At 42.3% G+C, this 20,179-nt stretch overlaps 1 protein-coding gene across 2 annotated transcripts; it reads right to left on the bottom strand.

Annotated features, from left to right (window-relative positions):
- Positions 1 to 261: 261 nt before the first annotated feature.
- LOC121538315 (syntenin-1) lies at positions 262 to 17,739 on the bottom strand. Of its 2 annotated transcripts, XM_041846193.2 has the most exons (10): positions 17,570 to 17,739; positions 11,935 to 12,046; positions 11,785 to 11,836; positions 11,163 to 11,280; positions 8,510 to 8,610; positions 6,043 to 6,207; positions 4,398 to 4,573; positions 1,501 to 1,672; positions 1,325 to 1,416; positions 262 to 1,209 (listed from the first exon to the last, which is right to left on the bottom strand). In XM_041846193.2, exons 3-10 carry the CDS (start codon positions 11,833 to 11,835, stop codon positions 1,155 to 1,157), a joined length of 930 nt encoding a protein of 309 aa, XP_041702127.1. In that variant the 5' UTR covers position 11,836; positions 11,935 to 12,046; positions 17,570 to 17,739; the 3' UTR covers positions 262 to 1,154. The 2 variants fall into 2 exon arrangements, with proteins under 2 accessions (XP_041702127.1, XP_041702126.1); XM_041846192.2 differs by lacking the exon at positions 11,935 to 12,046 and having other exon boundaries at positions 17,570 to 17,738.
- Between the last annotated feature and the right edge of the window lie 2,440 nt (positions 17,740 to 20,179).

Below are 20,179 nucleotides of genomic sequence, written 5' to 3'. Positions count from 1 at the left end.
TATGAAACTGTATATGCAGGAATGTGGCCCCTGAGTCCACCCATGCTTTACAGCAATACTGTCAAGATAATCAGCCATATAGTGCTTAGGTAATTAAGTTGGCCTTTGTACATTTAATTGAATAATTTTAGGTGAATCAATCCCTCCAGTAGTCCAAGGTAGAAGATGGGTGTTCTAGAGTAGACATTTAGTTGATATGGTGAAGGACATATCCTCTGAGTAAAGGGAGGGGACACACACACACACACTGATATAGCTGAATGAATGTGAACAGAAGGATTATTTATTTGTTTTACAATTATCTTGGTTACATTTTGTATATAAACTTTTAGATTCTAGCATTTTCAGAATGATGGCTGTGTGAATATCAAATGTTACAAACAAAAATTAATCCAAACAAGAACAGCAATAAAGGAACATTCAGAGAAACGCTTTCAGTCTCGCTGTGCACATCACAGAATATCTTCTAAACATAATAGAACCCACACAGGAAATGATTGATTGAACCCTAGATGTGTATATTATTTGTTGATTACTTTGTGCATCAAACAAATCAATTCCCAGAGTTAACTTCTACATACTTGACATATTTCCTAGTTAATTTTGACTCCACTTGAACAATAACAAAAACACAAATGGTTAGAGGAAAGACTACCTCTAACAGGAAGTGAAAAGTGCACTTAGTGGGTCCGCCCAGCGTAATACCCCAGCTGCATAGGGGAACAGGGTTATGATCAACAACCATGGAAGTCATTGGCTTTTACAGCATTTTGACACAAAAGGTGAAAGGTCACGAGCCAATGAACCATACTCTTTATGAGGAAGCTCTGGACTCATGGTAGCATTCATGTCATTAAAATAAAGGTGTACTCAATGCAATGCCACATACATAAATGTAATACTTGACTACAAGAATTATCATATAAAAATACTAAATGTAAATATAGACAAAGGGATGGAAGTAGAAAAGGAACTACATGGAATAACAATATTTGAAACATAGAAAGAAAGGCATCTTTTATGTTACGATGAAGGTGATTGTGATACAAGAGGTTTTTCAAAAGCGAGAAAGAACCCCATTGGACATTTAGGGGCCAATGGGAACTCTGGAGATTGTAGGCATCCTGCAGGAGAACGTAGTCACGTTCTGGTCCTCACACCTCTGGCACAGAGTGGTCCATGGCTGATCGCAGGAGACCGCTGGACATTCTAAAAACATTAAACACATTCTATGAATCTAAATGACTAAGTATTTTACCAGCATTGCTGACCTGATGAAACAGTGTAATGCTATTCCTTAGACACTCCGCTCCTGACTGGTTACCTCTTGATCATGTGTTCGTAGATGAACTTGGGCATGATGGTGATGGTCATGGCTGTAGGGGAGGTGGTCAGGATGTCCTTGATCTGAGCGTCCTGCACATAAACAGTATTAGCATACATTAGACACATTCATCGTTAGGGAGAAGTCTCCGTCAACAGTAATAAGTCAAAGCTCACCTTGAGGCCGATAACATTCTGGCCGTTGATCTCACAGATGTAGTGGTCGGTCAGAAGGCCGTTGCGAGCGGCCGAACCATCCTTGACCAGTGAAGTGATATTGCCCGACTTGAAGATAAACCCAACGTGGCCTGAGCTATCTTTGTGCATGGTGACAGTACGCTGGAACGGCCTGAAGTCAGACCACAAACAAAGACAAATGAGGTACTCAATACTCAAGAAGGGCACTTAGTAGTAGTGCAGTCCACTTCCCCTAAAATGGGTTAGGGTTGGTAGTGGCCTAAAGCTGTTTTTCTATTAAGGCCCATTCTTTTATTTTCCTGCTTTAGACTTTTTTTGACCATGTCCTTTGATCAGAATGATATTTTGAGAAACTGCATACAAATTAGCCTCTGATCTAACAGCAAAAAAAGTACATCTAGTGTTGTGATATGACCAGCAGGAGGAGCCAGAGCTACAGTGTGTCAGATTTTCAAAGTACAGAGCAACTAAGGACATTTTACACTCCATCTACTCATCTTTTAGCATTCCCTCTAATGGCCAGACATACTGATAAACATCAAAACCTCATGACATAATCCAGGAAACTACACAAAGCTGATCAAACTGGACTACACTGGTTCCTCTCTAGATGTATTCCTAGATTCCTGCTTTCTAGAGAGTTTTTCCTAGCCATTGTGCCTCTGTCTCTGCATTGTTTTAGGCTGGGTATCTGTAAAGCAATTTGTGACAACTCCTGATGTAAATAGAGCTTAAAAAAATGAATGTGATCGATTGATTAAATAATGTTGACTAAAACATTAATTTGGTATTTATTAGGATCCCCATTAGCCGCTGCAAAAGCGTCAGCTACTCTTCCTGGGGTCCACATGAAACATGACATAGTACAGAACATTATTAGTCAAGGACTGAAATACATACATTTAAAAACGTCACACATAGCCTACATATCAGTACATACAACATCTAGGTCTAATACATACAGTACCTGTCAAAGGTTTGGACGCCTACTCATTCCAGGGTTTTAGTGAAGACATCAAAACTATGAAATAACACATATGGAATCATGTAGTAACCAAAAAAATTGTTAAACAAATCTAAATATATTTTAGATTTGAGATTCTTCAAAGTAGCCACCCTTTGCCTTTGACAGCTTTGCACACTCTTGGCATTCTCTAAACCAGCTTCATGAGGTAGTCACCTAGAATGCATTTCAATTAACAGGTGTACCTTCTTAAAAGTTAAAGAAATTCCACACATTCCTTCTTAATGTGTTTGAGCCAATCAGTTGTTTTGTGACAAGGTAGGGGTGGTATACAGAAGACAGCCCTATTTGGTAAAAGACCAAGTCCATATTATGGCAAGAACAGCTCAAATAAGCAAAGAGAAACGACAGTCCATCATTACTTTAAGACATGAAGGTCAGTCAATCCGGAAAATGTCAAGAACTTTGACAGAAACCATCAAGCGCTATGATGAAACTGGCTCTCATGAGTACCGCCACAGGAAATGAAGACCCAGAGTTACCTCTGCTGCAGAGGATAAGTTCATTAGAGTGAACTGCACCTCAGATTGCAGCCCAAATAAATGCTTTTTAAATGCTTACAGAGTTCAAGTAACAGACATCTCAACATCAACTGTTCAGAGGAGACTGCGTGAATCAGTCCTTCATGGTCGAATTGCTGCAAAGAAACCACCACTAAAGGACACCAATAAGAAGAAGAGGCTTGCTTGGGACAAGAAACACAAGCAATGGACATTAGACCGGTGGAAATCTGTCCTTTGGTCTGATGAGTCCAAAACCGCCGTGTCTTTGTGAGACGCAGAGTAGGTGAACGGATGATCTCTGCATGTCTGGTTCCCACCGTGAAGCATGGAGGAGGTGGTGTGATGGTGCTTTGCTGGTGACACACTTAACCAGCACGGCTACCACAGCATTCTGCAGCGATACCACATCCCATCTGGTTTGCGCTTAGTGGGACTATCATTTGTTTTTCAATAGGACAATGACCCAAAACAGACCTCCAGGATGTGTAAGGGCTATTTCATCAAGGAGAGTGATGGAGTGCTGCATCAGATGACCTGGCCTCCACAATCACCGACCTCAACCCAATTAAGATGGTTTGGGATGAGTTGGACCGCAGAGTGAAGGAAAAGCAGCTAACAAGTGCTCAGCACATGTGGGAACTCCTTCAAGACTGTTGGAAAAGCATTCCTCATGAAGCTGGTCGAGAGAATGCCAAGAGTGTGCAAAGCTGTCATCAAGGCAAAGGGTGGCTACTTTGAAGAACCTCAAATATAAAATATATTTTGATTTGTTTAACAATGTTTTGGTTACCACATGATTCCATATGTGTTATTTCATAGTTCTGATGTCTTCACTATTATTCTACAATGTTGAAAATAGTAAAAATAAAGAAAAACCCTTGATTGAGTAGGTGTGTCCAAACTTTTGACTGGTACTGTAGTACAGTGGAAATTACAATACAATATATATAAAATGGCTGTGTCTCTTCGCAGTCCCCTTTGTGCAGTAAGGTGTTCTTTTATCTGTTTTTTGAAACTGGTTTTATTGCTAGCTTGAGTTACCCAGGGTGGCAGAGAGTTCCATGTAGTTAATACTGTGCGTTTCCCAGCCTCTGTTCTGGACCTGGGGACTGTGAAGAGACCTCTGGTTGCATGTCTTGTGTTGTACCGATGAGTGTCCGAACTGTGTGCCAACTGCTTGAACAGACAGTTTGGTACCTTCAACACATCAATACCACGCACAAAGACCAATAGTGATGCAGTCAATCTCTCCTCAACTTTGAGCCAGGAGAGACTAACATGCATATATATTACTGACACTTTCCCTCCGTCTACATCTAAGTGAAATACGTGCTGCTTCATCTCCTTACCGGTCCCGGACGATGAGCTCGATGCGGGTCTCGGCAGCGACCTTCAGGACTTTGTGGGCCTTGTCCAGGCTCCAGCCAGCACAGTTCTGCCCATTGATCTGGAGGACTTGGTCCCCGAAGCGCAGGCCCCCCAGGGCGGCCGGGGAGTTGGCCTGAACCAGCTGGATAAACACGCCCTGAGGAGGAGAGGAAATACAACATGTTCCACTGGAGTTATTATCAACACACTGTGCTTAGTCTCCCCTGCTGGAATAACAGATATTCCTCTTAAGTCCACAGTGGAAATGAGATACAATGCATTCGTGAAGTATTCAGACCCCTTTCCTTTACTCACATTGTTATGTTACAGCCTTATTCTAAAATGGATTAAATAAAACATGTTCCTCATCATCCTACACACAATACCTCATAATGACAAAGCAAAAATAGGTTTTTAGAAATGTTAGCAAATGTTTTTCAAATAAAAAATATAAATACCTTATTTACATAAGTATTCAGACCCTTTGCTATGAGACTCGAAATTGAGCTCAGGTGCATTCTGTTTCCATTGATCATCCTTGAAATGTTTCTACAACTTGATTGGAGTCAACCTGTGGTAAATTCAATTGATTGGACATGATTTGGAAAGGCACACACCTGTCTATACAAGGTCCCACAGTTGACAGTGCATGTCAGAGCAAAAACCAAGCCATGTGGTCGAAGGAATTGTGTCGAGGCACACAATTCTCTGGTCTGATGAATCCAAGATTCAACTCTTTGGCCTAAATGCCAAGAGTCACGTCTGGAGGAAACCTGACACCATACCTATGGTGAAGCATGGTGTTGGCAGCATCATGCTGTAGGGATGTTTTTCAGTGGCTGGGACTGGGAGACTAGTCAGGATCGAGGGAAAGATGAACGGAGCAAAGTACAGAGAGATCCTTGATGAAAACCTGCTCCACAGCGCTCAGGACCTCAGACTGGGGCGAAGGTTCACCTTCCAACAGGACAACGACCCTAAGCACACAGCCAAGACAACGCAGGAGTGGCTTCGGGACAAGTCTCTGAATGTTCTTGAGTGGCCCAGCCAGAGCCCGGACTTGAACCCGATCTAACATCTCTAGAGAGACCTGAAAATAGCTGTGCAGCGACGCTCCCCATCCAACCTGACAGAGCTTGAGAGGATCTGCAGAGAAGAATGGGTGAAACTCCCCAAATACAGGTGCCAAGCTTGTAGCGTCATACCCAAGAAGACTCAAGGCTGTAATCGCTGCCAAAGGTGCTCCAACAAAGTACTGAGTGAAGGGTTTGAATACTTAAATGTGATATTTCAAAAAAACAGTTTTTGCTTTGTCATTATGGGGTATAGTGTGTAGATTGCTGAGGGGGGGAAAAAACAATTTAATCCATTTTAGAATAAGGCTGTAACCTAACAAAATGTGGAAAAAGTCAAGTGGTCTGAATACTTTCCGAATGCAATGTACATTTATATAGGCTAGACTGCTTATTTAATAGATATGCAGCTATGCTTTAGGAGGGGGGGGGATTTAAGTTTCTTAGACAGATTTAGAACAAGTGCCTGCGCCCCAGATATAGACTGGCCTGAGGATAGATAGATAACCCTAATCTGTAGTCTGGTGGTAGTAAGGCTATCATGATGACTCACATTGTCAATGGCTCTCAGCCTCAGGCCGACCTTCTTATCCTGGTCCTTACAGAGAATGATCTCACGCAGGCCTGGCCGGATCTCTGCCCTCCTGATTCCCACATCTGAACCCGTCACAGGACTCACCATGCCACCGATGCCCATGCATGAGGGCACCGCCACCTGCTGTAGAGGGAGGGGAGAGAGACGGACAGATACAATTGAGAGAGAGAGGGCAGAGATTGGAGCGGTGGAATGGAATGCTACATGAATAAGCAGTTGGAATTGAATGTTACATTAATAAGCAGTTGGAATGTTACATTAATAAGTAGTTGGAGATAGAATGGAATGTCCATGGGATGCGGTATACTGAACAAAAATATAAAACGCAACACTCAACAATTTACAAGATTTTACTGAGTTGCAGTTCATATACGGAAATCAGTCTATTGAAATAAATATCTGATTTCACATGACTGGGAATTCAGATATGCATCTGTTGGTCAGAGAGATACCTTAAAAAAAAAAAAAAGTAGGGGCGTGGATCAGAAAACCAGTCAGTATCTGGTGTGACCACCATTTGCCTCATGCAGAGCGACAAATCTCCTTCGCATAGAATCGATCAGGCTGTTGATTGTGGCCTGTGGAATATTGTCCCACTCCTCTTCAATGGCTGTGTGAAGTTGCTGGATATTGGCGGGAACTGGAACACCCAAAGCATTCCAAACATGCTCAATGGTTGACATGTCTGGTGAGTATGCAGGCCATGGAAGAACTGGGACATTTTCAGCTTCCAGGAATTGTGTACAGATCCTTGCAACATGGGGCCGTGCATTATCATGCTGAATCATGATGTGATGGTGGCAGATGAACGGCACGACAATGGGCCTCAGGATCTCGTCACGGTATCTCTGTGCATTCAAATTGCCATTGATAAAATGCAATTGTGTTCGTTGTCTGTAGCTTATGCCCGCCCATACCATAACCCCACCGCCACCATGGGGAACTCTGTTCACAACGTTGACATCAGCAAACCACTCGCCCACACGACGCCATACACGCGGTCTGCGGTTGTGAGGCCGGTTGGACATACTGCCAAATTCTCTAAAATGACGTTGGAGGCGGCTCATGGTAGAGAAATTAACATGAAATTCTCTGGCAACAGCTCTGGTGGCCATTCCTGCATTCAGCATACAAATTGCACGCTCCCTCAAAACTTGAGACATCTATGGCATTGTGTTGTGTGACAAAACTGCACATTTTAAGGTGGCCTTTTATTGTCCCCAGCACAAGGTGCACCTGTGTTATGATCGTGCAGTTTAATCTACTTCTTGATATGCCACACCTGTCAGGTGGATGGATTATCTTGGCAAAGGAGAAATGCTCACTAACAGGGATGTAAACTAAAATGTAGATTTTGTGCACAAACTTTGAGAGAAATAAGTTGTGCGCGTATGGAAGATTTTGGGGATCTTTTATTTCAGCTCATGAAACATGGGACCAACACTTTACATGTTGCTTTTATATTTTTGTTTAGTGTAGATTAAATTCCCAGCATCACCTGGAAAACTTCCACTTGCTAAGCCAGGAGGCTTAGGCCCCGAGAACTTAAGACGTGCTTTTGACATTGCTTTTTATTTCTCACTCCTATGTTAGAATCTGCGTTGTTTATTTGGCATTTTCTTGAATCTTCTTTTTGGTGTTCTAAAGTGAATGAGATAACTAAATGTGAGTGGACATGATACAGGGCAGTATGAGAGCTCACCCATACACACTGGCCTACACACTGAGGGGGAGCAGAGGCCTCACATACACTCACTCACACTCCAGGCTGCTGGTGAGTGAGTCAGTAGCAGTCTAGGAACACAGTGCTATACGGCACTTTGGTTTCTAAAGAGAGTCTTCTTTGACTCAGCCTCATAGCTCCTCCAAAACCACTGTCCCTCCTGCCTCCCCCCCCCAAAAAAAACTAGGCTCCATGTCTCATTCTTGTACCACGCTTGACAAGATATGTACGAATGGAGAGATGAGGAAATCGTACCAAAACACGCTCGAGTATATCTCTTGTTGAAGCCTTGTGGTTTGCATTCACTAGCTACATCCGCTGAATTACTAGCTGCACTTCAGAATACCCTTTTGAATGCAACCTATTCTGTGAGGCAGAGGAAGCTTCAGTCAGGGCTGTGTGGTCTTCACTAGAGACAAACAGGATGTGTTGTTAGCTGGCCTGATTGCACTGGGGTCTGCTGTCTGACATCTAAGCATCAGATAGATAGAAGCAATATCACACAGTAAAAATAGACCTTACATAATATTCAGTCATCCACAGACTCCTCCTCTTATCCCCCAGGAGAAAACACCTCTGACTGAGATCACGACTGACATCCTTCACACAAATGCACAGGGACACCATCTGACATACACCAACAACAAGAGGTAGGCTCTCTCTCATAGTGCTTGGTGGATTAACACCACCCACAATACTTACATTGTCTGCCATGGGCACCAGGGCCATGTTCCTCTGAACCTCATCACTGTTGAGGCTCAGGCCCATGTACTCTCCCAGATCCTCCAGGTTAGGGTACAGGGCTAGAAGAGAACAACACATTAATACAATGATGAATTTGGACGATACTAATTATGACTCCTGGCTGAGGCAAAAGTAAACAATGGATTATTGTGGATTCAGTCACTATGGGCCTTCAGACAACTCAAGGTAAGGGGAATTTGACCCAAACATACATTTTGCATTAACTATCCCCTTAAAACAAATATGCAGCATTCAGAAGAGTCAACAAATCAGAACATAACAATACTGACACTCCCACATTACTGTAAGTCTCTTCAGTCGGTGTGTGTTACAATATTTACACAATAAGTAATAAGACACATTGAATTCCCATACATTGTGATGGGTGGGGTCCAGGGGAGTACATCATGGGTTCTATTCACAGTCACACTGACCATTAGAGCAGGGTTAGTCTTGAACTGCTCTGCTCTGCTCAGGAGGAATGCTGCTAACCTGGCTGCTGTGCTTTAGCACAGTTATCGTTTCCTGACATGACTCCCTCTCTTCCTAGCTCTGAGAGAAAAGGCCATGTTTCCATGTTCCACTTCTCTGGCAGGAGGAGGCTGGGCTGGAGTGCCCTCACAGTACAAAGGGAAGGGAGCACTGCCGCTACCTCACTCTCCAAACAAGGTGCATGACTTGAGGAGAAAACCTTGAGGAGATTCAGCAACTCTCGGAGGACAATGGAAGTCAATAAAAATCTTATTTATTAAGTAAAACCAACATGTTTTGGCTCTTGCCCTCAGAGTATTGCACCTGCCCAGTGAACAGGAGACCTGTGCTATGTCACACCCACACTCGGAGCACAGTGGGAAGGGTGGAAAGGAAAAGGACACATGCATACAAAAGGTACACAGATAGATGCAAAGACATGGTAGACTGATATGATAAGACAGAGACAGTCAAACAGTACACAAGCAATAAACATAAAAGTCATACAGGCTATAGGGCACTATTTTTGGTTCAAGCAAACGAATACACATGATTGACACACAGAGAACACCACCCACACGGACCACAGATGCTGTATGTGAGAAGGATTTGCAGACAGTGATTCACCCAACCACCACCTACACGCATCATTAGAACCTCTTCCACCCAGTAAAAACTATAACACCAACCCACCCACACTGCTCAGTCTATGCATTGGCTTGGTTAACATGCATACTCAGTTACTAATGTAACTCACACATACATGCAATCCCACTCCGCTAATAGAGGATATAAACACACTTTTGCCTGGTATAATCTGTTATACCTCCCAGAGCTGCAGCGTTCTGCCAACCCCAGGGATTAAATACTGTCTCAGTGTCACTCTTTCACTTTCTCCTGACCGCAACACTGGCCTCTGTGGATCACCAGGGCTAAGCCTGACCTCAACACTGCTTTACCAGAACTGTAGTAACATCCGTAAGTATGCATAATTTACTACCACAAATAACTAAACTATAAGAGGCTAAATACAGGGAATCAGACAGAGGGATATTTGAGAGATGGTAAGAAGAAGAATTAAGAGAAGGAATATATATAAAAAGAAGAAAGGATATGAAGGCTGAAAGAGGGATATGAGGAAATGAAGGGAGAGGAACAAGAAGGGATGCAGAGATGAGACATGAAGAATGACAGGAGGAAGTGAGGAAAGGAGGGTAGCTGGGGAAGAGGGGGAGAGAAGAAGGGGGAGGGAAGAGGGCAGGAGTGGGAGCTGTGTTTGGGCTGTATAGTCTAGTGATGATGTCAGGGCCATTTCCTTCACCTCCTTTCCGGTCTGTCCCCTTCAGGCCTGAGGAAAAAACTCCCATCCCCCATCCTCAGCCCTGCTGCCAGGCCAGCCTTCTCCATGGCAACCCTAAGCTAGCTCCACTGGAAGAAAACAAAAGCCCAGAGGACATCCCATCCTGAGAGAGAACCGGAGAGAGTGAGACAGAGAGAGCAAGAGTGAAAGAGGAGAACGAGTGAGAAAGAGCAGAAAACCACATATTTTCCTCCCCTGGGCCCCCTGTCCATCTTCTACCTTCCTTTTATCTTGTACCTCTGCATCCTCCCTCCCTCCATTGGACTCCCTGCATTGAGGGACTGCTCACTGCAGTCTCCCTGCCCATTTCACCCTCACTCAAAGAAAGACCCTGAGGCTGAGAGGAGAGTGAGAGCCACTGAGTAGGAGCTGAGGCTGAGCTGAGGGAAATGACATTCACTCCCCTGGTATGCCTAAGAGCCCATACCCCCACTCACTCCCATCCTCTCTCTACGCATGTATTTATCTCCCCTCAATACCACAGCACACGATAGAGCAGGAAGGCCTTTCCCATCTAAGAATAGACTGAGAAGAGACAAAGTTGGAGAGGGAGAGAGTGAGAGATCAGGGCCTGTGTTCACAAGGCATCTCAGAGTGCTGATCTAGAATCCGGTCCCCTCTCTTATTATGATTTAAAAGACAAAACAGATCCTAAATAAGCACTCCTACTCTGAGATGCTTGGTGAATATGGGTCCTGGTCTGGAAGTGGGCAACAAACAGGGAATCTATAAAATATGGTATGTGATCTTGGTAAAGGCCTCACAGACCCAGGGACCTACTTGTTGATGGCATCCCCAGCCCAGCAGCCTGTGGCTGGTAGGTCCCCTCAGTGATGGTTGGGTAGGTCCCCTCAGCAATAACTGGGGTAGCAGTGGTATGGGCAAATTGGGCTTGGGCCTAGGGAGAAAGACAGTAGAGCAGTGTATTAAGTTGCCATACTGAAACTCAATACGACTCCTATAGTATAAGAGGACTTCTCCCCCGCCTATATACACAATACCATTAAGCTAGCACATGCAAATAAGTACAAATATGTGTAAGAACAGCCACCTCATTCTTATTGGAAGGGAAAAAAACAGGAAAGGGAAAAAGGTTGTCACACCTTACAATAATATGCAGCTGGACTGATATGCATTACAACATTTATTTAGAAGACAAAATGTTACTAGAGAGTGTAATGGACCCTAGAACACTATGGCGTAAGCTTCAGAGTACTGCTCAAATTTTTCTTACACTCTATTTAACAAAGAGCAAGGCCAATTTCATTGAAATGTTTATTTTGGTTTTAGCCTCCCTCTAGCTTCATTGTTATCAGGAAGAGTACTTGATCAGCCGAGAGGAGCTCTGAGTAGCCTACTTCAAAATGGTTGAATATTCTGTCCGCTACTGGGTTTGCCTTACTTTCATGACCTTGTCCACCTTAAGGTCCTCGAGGGATGGATACAGCGACATTCTGTGGGGGATAAAAACAAAATAAACCGTTTAAGAGTTGGCATGCGAGGAGTAAAATCTGCATCAATACAAAGGAGATCTCACCCATCAACTGCTAACCTTTGATGAGAATCACTAGCTGAAACTGAGGGTGAGGACAGGTCCAAAGAGGGGGAATGATGGAGTTTCGACCACACAGACAGCTGGTTGGAGTACACAGCAGTTGGTCTGTCTGTCGATAGACCGTGACCATAATCAGCTATGACAGTGTGACAGACATGGCATGGCATTGAGACTCCAGAACCATAATGCTCTTAATGACATTCCTGTTTTTCAATTAAGTGTTTCACCACTAATCCACCATGATCCGTTTCTGCACATCAAGCCCCCTTCCTTCATCATTGCTCATCGTTTCATTATTGGGAGACGAAAAAGAGAGAGAAAGGTAGCTAATGGCAACAGAAAGATGTGATGTAGGCTAAGGAGTGGGTGGGTGGTCAGAAACCTCACACCCTACAAGACCAAACAAACAAGTCAGAGGAACCCTTATTATCCACATAGGCTGAGCTAGTTCTAGAACTAACCATTTAGAAACTGACTGTAGCCTATAGACTAAGGCTTAAGCTAACAGTCAAAACATACACAGCAGGCAGAATGTGTCATCGTTCACACACAGCCATCCCCCAGGCACTTCATTGGTTATAAAACATGTTATGCAGCCTCAACCTGCTTTCTGCCTTGTCCCCAGCCACTGAACGAGCACACAGCCAAAATATCTCAATGAGCCACTTTTGATATCCGGTCGTCTACTATCAAGAAGAAAACACTGACGGACATAAAAAAAGTTGCTAGCAACTGTACTAAAACCAAGAAAGTTAAACTGAAACCTATTAGCAAACACTGAAAAATATGAGGAAGCTTGTTGTGGCATCTGCCTGGTATGTGGCAGGCCTGATTTGATCTGTGGTGCAACGTACTGAGGGTGAATACAGACAAGTACTTGCGCTCTCAAAGCTGGTAAACAAAAGCACAGAAGTGATCATGGGAAACTATCATCATATGGCTGAGGAAGACAGAGCAAAACTAATGGATCTAGGCCTAATTGAATAGCAAGAGACAAACAGGATGACAGTGCAAATTCCCTTTTACTGGAAGTGGTACAGCCAGAGGTAATAAGCAACTAAGGGCTCACTTATATTACACTCATTAGAAAGAAAGGGAAAGGTAGGACATGAAACATAGAAAGAGAAGGAAAGGTAGGACATGAAACATAGAAAGAGAAGGAAAGGTAGAACATGAAACATAGAAAGAGAAGGAAAGGTAGGACATGAAACATAGAAAGAGAAGGAAAGGTAGGACATGAAACAGAAAGAGAAGGAAAGGTAGGACATGAAACAGAAAGAGAAGGAAAGGTAGGACATGAAACATAGAAAGAGGAAAGGTAGGACATGAAACAGAGAAAGAGAAGGAAATGTAGGACATGAAACAGAGAAAGAGGGAGGGAGAGGGAATGACAGTTCATCACGACAGAGTACACACTTTCATTATACAGAGTAAATAGAGATCAGCTGTAGCACAGGGCGTAGCAGAAACTCAACGAAACCTGATACAGTAGATACCATGCCCAAGAGTGTGAGCCCTGTCACTTATGAATGACTAATCATTATGCAACTTAAACATACACACCTTGCCTTTAAGGACAAGGGCTTTCACCATTGTGCTTTTCTGATGGTGTTGGTGTATGCGTACATTGAATTCACAGGTGGAGTTTAGGACCGATGGTTATGACGTCACCTGAGCCATACGGGGGTCATTCCAGGAAGACATGAACTGGTATGCTCACATTTCCAGTACAAGATCAGAATCAATCACTGTCAATAATAGGTTTATAAGTTGGTGACCCACAACAACTTATTCTTTAGAATATGGTTGAGAAAGGAAAAGTCCAAGAAGTGCTGTTCCTTTGTCACTTCTCTATTACTGACAGTGACACCATATTTTGTGAAAAGATCACAAGATCTGCTGTACGCTAGGAACAGGAAATAGGAACTTAGAGGTAGGCAATGAAACACTACAGAACACACGACTAAATGAACTATACAACACACAGCTTACTTAGAAGGAAAAACACTTCTACACATGTATAAACCCTATCCCACAACATTGATGAAAATTACACTTACTCCTAAATGCATAATACTGCCAAATGAATAGAACCAAATCCTGAATACAACCAAATCCTTGTTCCGCTAAAAGACCAACATACAGTGGGGGAAAAAAGTATTTAGTCAGCCACCAATTGTGCACGTTCTCCCACTTAAAAAGATGAGAGAGGCCTGTAATTTTCATCATAGGTACACGTCAACTATGACAGACAAATTGAGGGAAAAAAATCCAGAAAATCACATTGTAGGATTTTTTATGAATTTATTTGCAAATTATGGTGGAAAATAAGTATTTGGTCACCTACAAACAAGCAAGATTTCTGGCTCTCACAGACCTGTAACTTCTTCTTTAAGAGGCTCCTCTGTCCTCCACTCGTTACCTGTATTAATGGCACCTGTTTGAACTTGTTATCAGTATAAAAGACACCTGTCCACAACCTCAAACAGTCACACTCCAAACTCCACTATGGCCAAGACCAAAGAGCTGTCAAAGGACACCAGAAACAAAATTGTAGACCTGCACCAGGCTGGGAAGACTGAATCTGCAATAGGTAAGCAGCTTGGTTTGAAGAAATCAACTGTGGGAGCAATTATTAGGAAATGGAAGACATACAAGACCACTGATAATCTCCCTCGATCTGGGGCTCCACGCAAGATCTCACACAGTGGGGTCAAAATGATCACAAGAATGGTGAGCAAAAATTCCAGAACCACACGGGGGGACCTAGTGAATGACCTGCAGAGAGCTGGGACCAAAGTAACAAAGCCTACCATCAGTAACACACTACGCCGCCAGGGACACAAATCCTGCAGTGCCAGACGTGTCCCCCCTGCTTAAGCCAGTACATGTCCAGGCCCGTCTGAAGTTTGCTAAAGTGCATTTGGATGATCCAGAAGAGGATTGGGAGAATGTCATATGGTCAGATGAAACCAAAATATAACTTTTTGGTAAAAACTCAACACGTCGTGTTTGGAGGACAAAGAATGCTGAGTTGCATCCAAAGAACACCATACCTACTGTGAAGCATGGGGGTGGAAACATCATGCTTTGGGGCTGTTTTTCTGCAAAGGGACCAGGACGACTGATCCGTGTAAAGGAAAGAATGAATGGGGCCATGTATCGTGAGATTTTGAGTGAAAACCTCCTTCCATCAACAAGGGCATTGAAGATGAAACGTGGCTGGGTCTTTCAGCATGACAATGATCCCAAACACACCGCCCGGGCAACAAAGGAGTGGCTTCGTAAGAAGCATTTCAAGGTCCTGGAGTGGCCTAGCCAGTCTCCAGATCTCAACCCCATAGAAAATCTTTGGAGGGAGTTGAAAGTCCGTGTTGCCCAGCGACAGCCCCAAAACATCACTGCTCTAGAGGAGATCTGCATGGAGGAATGGGCCAAAATACCAGCAACAGTGTGTGAAAACCTTGTGAAGACTTACAGAAAACGTTTGACCTTTGTCATTGCCAACAAAGGGTATATAACAAAGTATTGAGAAACTTTTGTTATTGACCAAATACTTATTTTCCACCATAATTTGCAAATAAATTCATAAAAAATCCTACAATGTGATTTTCTGGATTTTTTTTCTCATTTTGTCTGTCATAGTTGACGTGTACCTATGATGAAAATTACAGGCCTCTCTCATCTTTTTAAGTGGGAGAACTTGCACAATTGGTGGCTGACTAAATACTTTTTTCCCCCACTGTACAAGACAACCACACACTTGTGAAAAGACATAACCCTACTAACAAGTTGACACTACTACACAGTAATACGGATAAAAATAAGCATAATAATGTGAACATTCTGCACAATCCCAGAGCCAAGCTAAACATGCCGACCACAATCACATTACTGAGGAATTTCCCGCTCAGGCCCAGACTACGCATCCCATTCACAGACCAGGGAGACAAACACTCCATTATGTCATTGAGCACCAAGGCACTTTCCAGGTTTTCATTTAAACTGTTCCTTTTATCTCATTCACCATTCAGAAACATGGGCTGGGTTATTCCCGGGTAAGCTTGGAAAATAACCTTATTTTCGTCCTCAACTAGGAACTACAAGTTTTCTTTTAGGACTGAGTTGGGTGGAATTCCTTAGCAAGAATATATTAACTTTAAGACTCAAATAGGGACACAAGATGTGTGTCTTGCACAATGTGCTTCTGACAAGAATATCCTGAGAAATGCAACTTCAGTCGCTCTGTAGGAAATACTAACGTCCATTTTTGTAAACTGGGTTTTGGTCTAGCCACTACCCCGACATGTCCAGCAGCAGCTACAGAGGGGCAAACTTCAGCACTTCCTTGAGCCTGAACGAATTAGCTAGATACATGAGGAATGTTATCCCCTTGGCAACGTATTCTGGTCTATTGACATGGTTGAGAAAGGGGGCTGTGGTAATCATGGCCAGAGAGCAGGGATGGTGGGGGAGGAGGAAAACTATGACAATGATCACAAGGTCTGTTATAACTTATGTATGTACTGTTTTATGTCCAGCGCACCACTATGGCAGCACTCACCCTCCTCTTTTTCAACCAGTATATACCAAGTTTTTAAAGATATAGGCCTAGCTGCCCATTCAGAATCTTCTCCTTCGAAGTCCTACTGCACAATACTATAAACATATTAATGAACCCGTTTCAGTGCTGATCAGTGTCTAGAGGTTCACCCACACTATACGATTCTAAAACAGAAGGTTGATATTGTGCCAAACATTAACCTATTAACCACATTTTCCTAAGCCTGGTTACAGCTAGTTCTAGTTAGACACCTGTAATAAATTATATGGATATTTAGAGAGTTGGACCAATGCGGTTTCTGGATGATACATTTCAACATTCTATGCCAGCCATGTTAGCTCCCCATCAACATTACATGGGGAATATTTCAACAATGCTATGTAACTGAATGTCTAGAATTTGAACAATATTCAACATTCTAAAAGTTTGCCTAACTCTCTAACGTTAAATCTATGTCCCTGGAGCTAGGTTACAGTTGATAGCTCTACACAGATCTCTAGTGTGACATTTTACATTCTCCAGAATGTGTCAAGAAAGCAGATAATATCATGAGTCAGGGATTTCAAACATTGAGTTAAACAGCTGTAAACAACGACAGTTAACGTTAGCTAGCTAGTTAGCTACTTCACTGGCTAGGCTAACTTTAATAGCCTTACTTACTATGACTAACAATGACACCATTGGACGGTACATATATTAACTACTTAGTTAGCAAACGTGTTTAGTTAGTTAACTAACTGTTCACGTTATATACTAGCTAAACTATATGATTTAATCAGCTAAGAAAACGAAGTTGTTGCTAAACGATAAGCGATAATTAGTAGTAGCTAGCTAGTTAGGTTCGACAGTTAGCTAGCTTAATCAATGTATCAAGACAACACTTTCTTTGTTCATCTAATCTCGACTAACACATCGCTGGTGAACACTAACTTGGTTTAACCAATCACAACCTTGCTTCGCTAACAGTTAGATAGGTAGCTAGCTATTAGCCCTTATTCATGATTTACATTCGATTTCAATTATATTAGCTAGCTAACGGGAGATGTTTTTGGAAATATGTAAACTCACCTTAAAAGTTTTGGTTGTCAATATATTAGTTCGAATACACTTCTCTTTTTCTGCTTCGTACTTTGGACGACACCACTGCTGCTGAGAAATGATATTACTGAGCTATAGAGTGATATTCTGAGTCACCTAACCGCTAATTTCCTGGTCGACAAACGCAACTCAATCACTGGTGACGTAAACCAATGACGGCCTATCAGCTGCTGTTGTTGAAGTTGTCACAAGAATATTACTTACTCAACGCATAGCTAGCTACATAATGAATGCATGATGAATATCTTTGCAAGTACACTGTTGAAATTGAGAAATCTGGGGTGGTTATAGACAGAATATGTGCATTTAGTTCGCTCAGACAGGAACTGTAAATGGGTGAAAAATATGAGCATAGGCTAGTAGTCAGTGGTGTAAAGTAACTAACTACGCAAAAATACTTTGAAGTACTACTTAAGTAGTTTTTAGGGGTTTCTGTAGTTAACTTTACTATTTATATTTTTGACAACATTAACTTTTACTCCACTACATTCCTAAAGAATATATATACGTTTTACTCCCATACATTTTCCCTGACACGCAAAAGTACTTGCTGCATTTCGAACACTTAGGCAGGACAGCAATATGGTCCAATTCACACACCTATCTATATAATACATTGCCATCCCTACTGCCTCCAATCTGGCACACTCACTTTACAGAAATACTGCGTTTGTCAATTATGTCTGAGTGTTGGAGTGTATATAATTTTTTTTTTTAAATGTGCCGTCTGGTTTGCTTAATATAAGGAATTTGATGTATAGCATTTACTTTTACTCAAGTATGCCAATTGAGTACTTTTTCCACCACTGTACTTAAGTACATTTAAAACCAGATAGCCTACTTTTACTCAAGTAATACTTTACTGGATGACTTTCACTTTTACTTTAGTAATTTTCTATTAAGGTATCTTTACTTTTACTCAAGTATGACAATTGAGTAGTGCAGACGGTGGAACAATTATGCCACTCCTCTATGGCTGCGTTTACACAGGCAGTCTAATTCTGATATTTTGCCAATAATTGGTCTTTTGACCAATCAGATCAGATATTTTGCCAATAATTGGGCAAAAGATCAGATTTGGGCTGCCTGTGTAGCCTTAGGCTTGCTATGACTTATGGTTCATATACAGGTAACTGCCAAAATAAAGGAAACAACAACACAATGTGCCTTAATAGGGCATTGGGCCACCATGAGACACCAGAACAGCTTCAATGCACCTTGGTATAGATTTGACAAGTGTCTGTAGCTATTGGAAGGATGCGACACCATTCTTCCACAAGAAATTCTATCATTTGGTGTTTTGTTGATGGAAAACACTGTCTCAGGCACTGCTCCAGAATATACCATAAGTGTTCAATAGGGTTGAGATGTGGTCACACACACAAGGCAGCAGCTAATGGGGATCCAGAATGAATGAATGCGCACGCACGCACACACGCACACAATGGGCAACTGGGCATTTTTATACATGACCCTAAGCATGATGGGATGTTAATTGCTTAATTAACTCAGGAACCACACCTATGTGGAAGCACCTGCTTTCAATATACTTTGTTTCCCTCATTTACTCAAGTGTTTCCTGTATTTTAGAAGTTACCTGTATATTCTAATCCCCTCAAACTCAACTCTGGACCTCGAAGGCCCCGTGTAGCTCAGTTGGTAGAGCATGGCTTTTGCAACGCCAGGGTTGTGGGTTCGATTCCCACTGGGGGCCAGTATGAAAAGATTTATGCACTCACTAACTGTAAGTCGCTCTGGATAAGAGCGTCTGCTAAATGACTAAAATGTAATGTAATGAAGCCATTGTCCCCCTCTAATCAGGGACTGATTTAGACCTGGCACACCAGGTGTGTGCACTTAACTATCAGGTAGAACAGAAAACCAGCAGGCTCCAGACCTTGTTGGGGAAGAGTTGAATACCCCTGTTCTAATCTATATGAACATGAATGGTCACTCTTAAGGTTTAGCTATTCCACAGATTCAGCTTCTATAGCAAAATAGACTAATTCAACACCCAGATACTTTAAAATTGTTTCATCCTTGATGCCAGATAATCCATTAATTCACCTAGTCAGGATAAATCAAATGTATGCATACCCATATACCCACCAATATCAGTGCAACAGTATAGTCTACCACCAATGTCCTACTTTTTACGACACCCAGATACCCAATGTCCTCTAGGTTAATGGTAGAGCAGAGAGGGATTTTCTTTTTTTCTTCCCAAAGCAGTTCATAATTGGTTTTGCCTGCGTATGTAACTCAGCACACAAATAGACATTACATAAGACTGTTTTTTGTGCCACACGCCTAGAAAATTGTAACATCAAGAGCAACGATGGCCAGCATCTGAAAAGGTTCTTTCTGCATTATAATTGACTCTATTTCAACAGATTTGATTTAATGTGATACAAAACATGGATGCCTCGGTCACCTGAATACAACAACACAGCATTTCATTTAGGCAGTGTGGTCAATCTTAATGACACTGACAAAATATTTACCCTTACATTACAGGTACAGTACAGTATAAGTCATTCTTAGTTAGAAAGTTAGCATCTGAAAAATATAATGGCAAGT

The sequence above is a fragment of the Coregonus clupeaformis genome, chromosome 24 (assembly GCF_020615455.1).
Source record: "Coregonus clupeaformis isolate EN_2021a chromosome 24, ASM2061545v1, whole genome shotgun sequence".
Classification (NCBI taxonomy): Eukaryota; Metazoa; Chordata; class Actinopteri; order Salmoniformes; family Salmonidae; genus Coregonus; species Coregonus clupeaformis.
This window is presented reverse-complemented; position numbering and strand designations above follow the sequence as displayed.

Coding starts and splice junctions, on each gene's coding strand:
- LOC121538315 (XM_041846193.2), bottom strand. CDS start 11,835: ATGTCGCTGTATCCATCCCTCGAGGACCTTAAGGTGGACAAGGTCATG. Junction 4,574..6,042: donor GGCTGAGAGCCATTGACAAT/GTGAGTCATCAT, acceptor TCTCCTCCTCAG/GGCGTGTTTATCCAGCTGGT. Junction 1,210..1,324: donor TACGAACACATGATCAAGAG/GTAACCAGTCAG, acceptor TAATGTTTTTAG/AATGTCCAGCGGTCTCCTGC.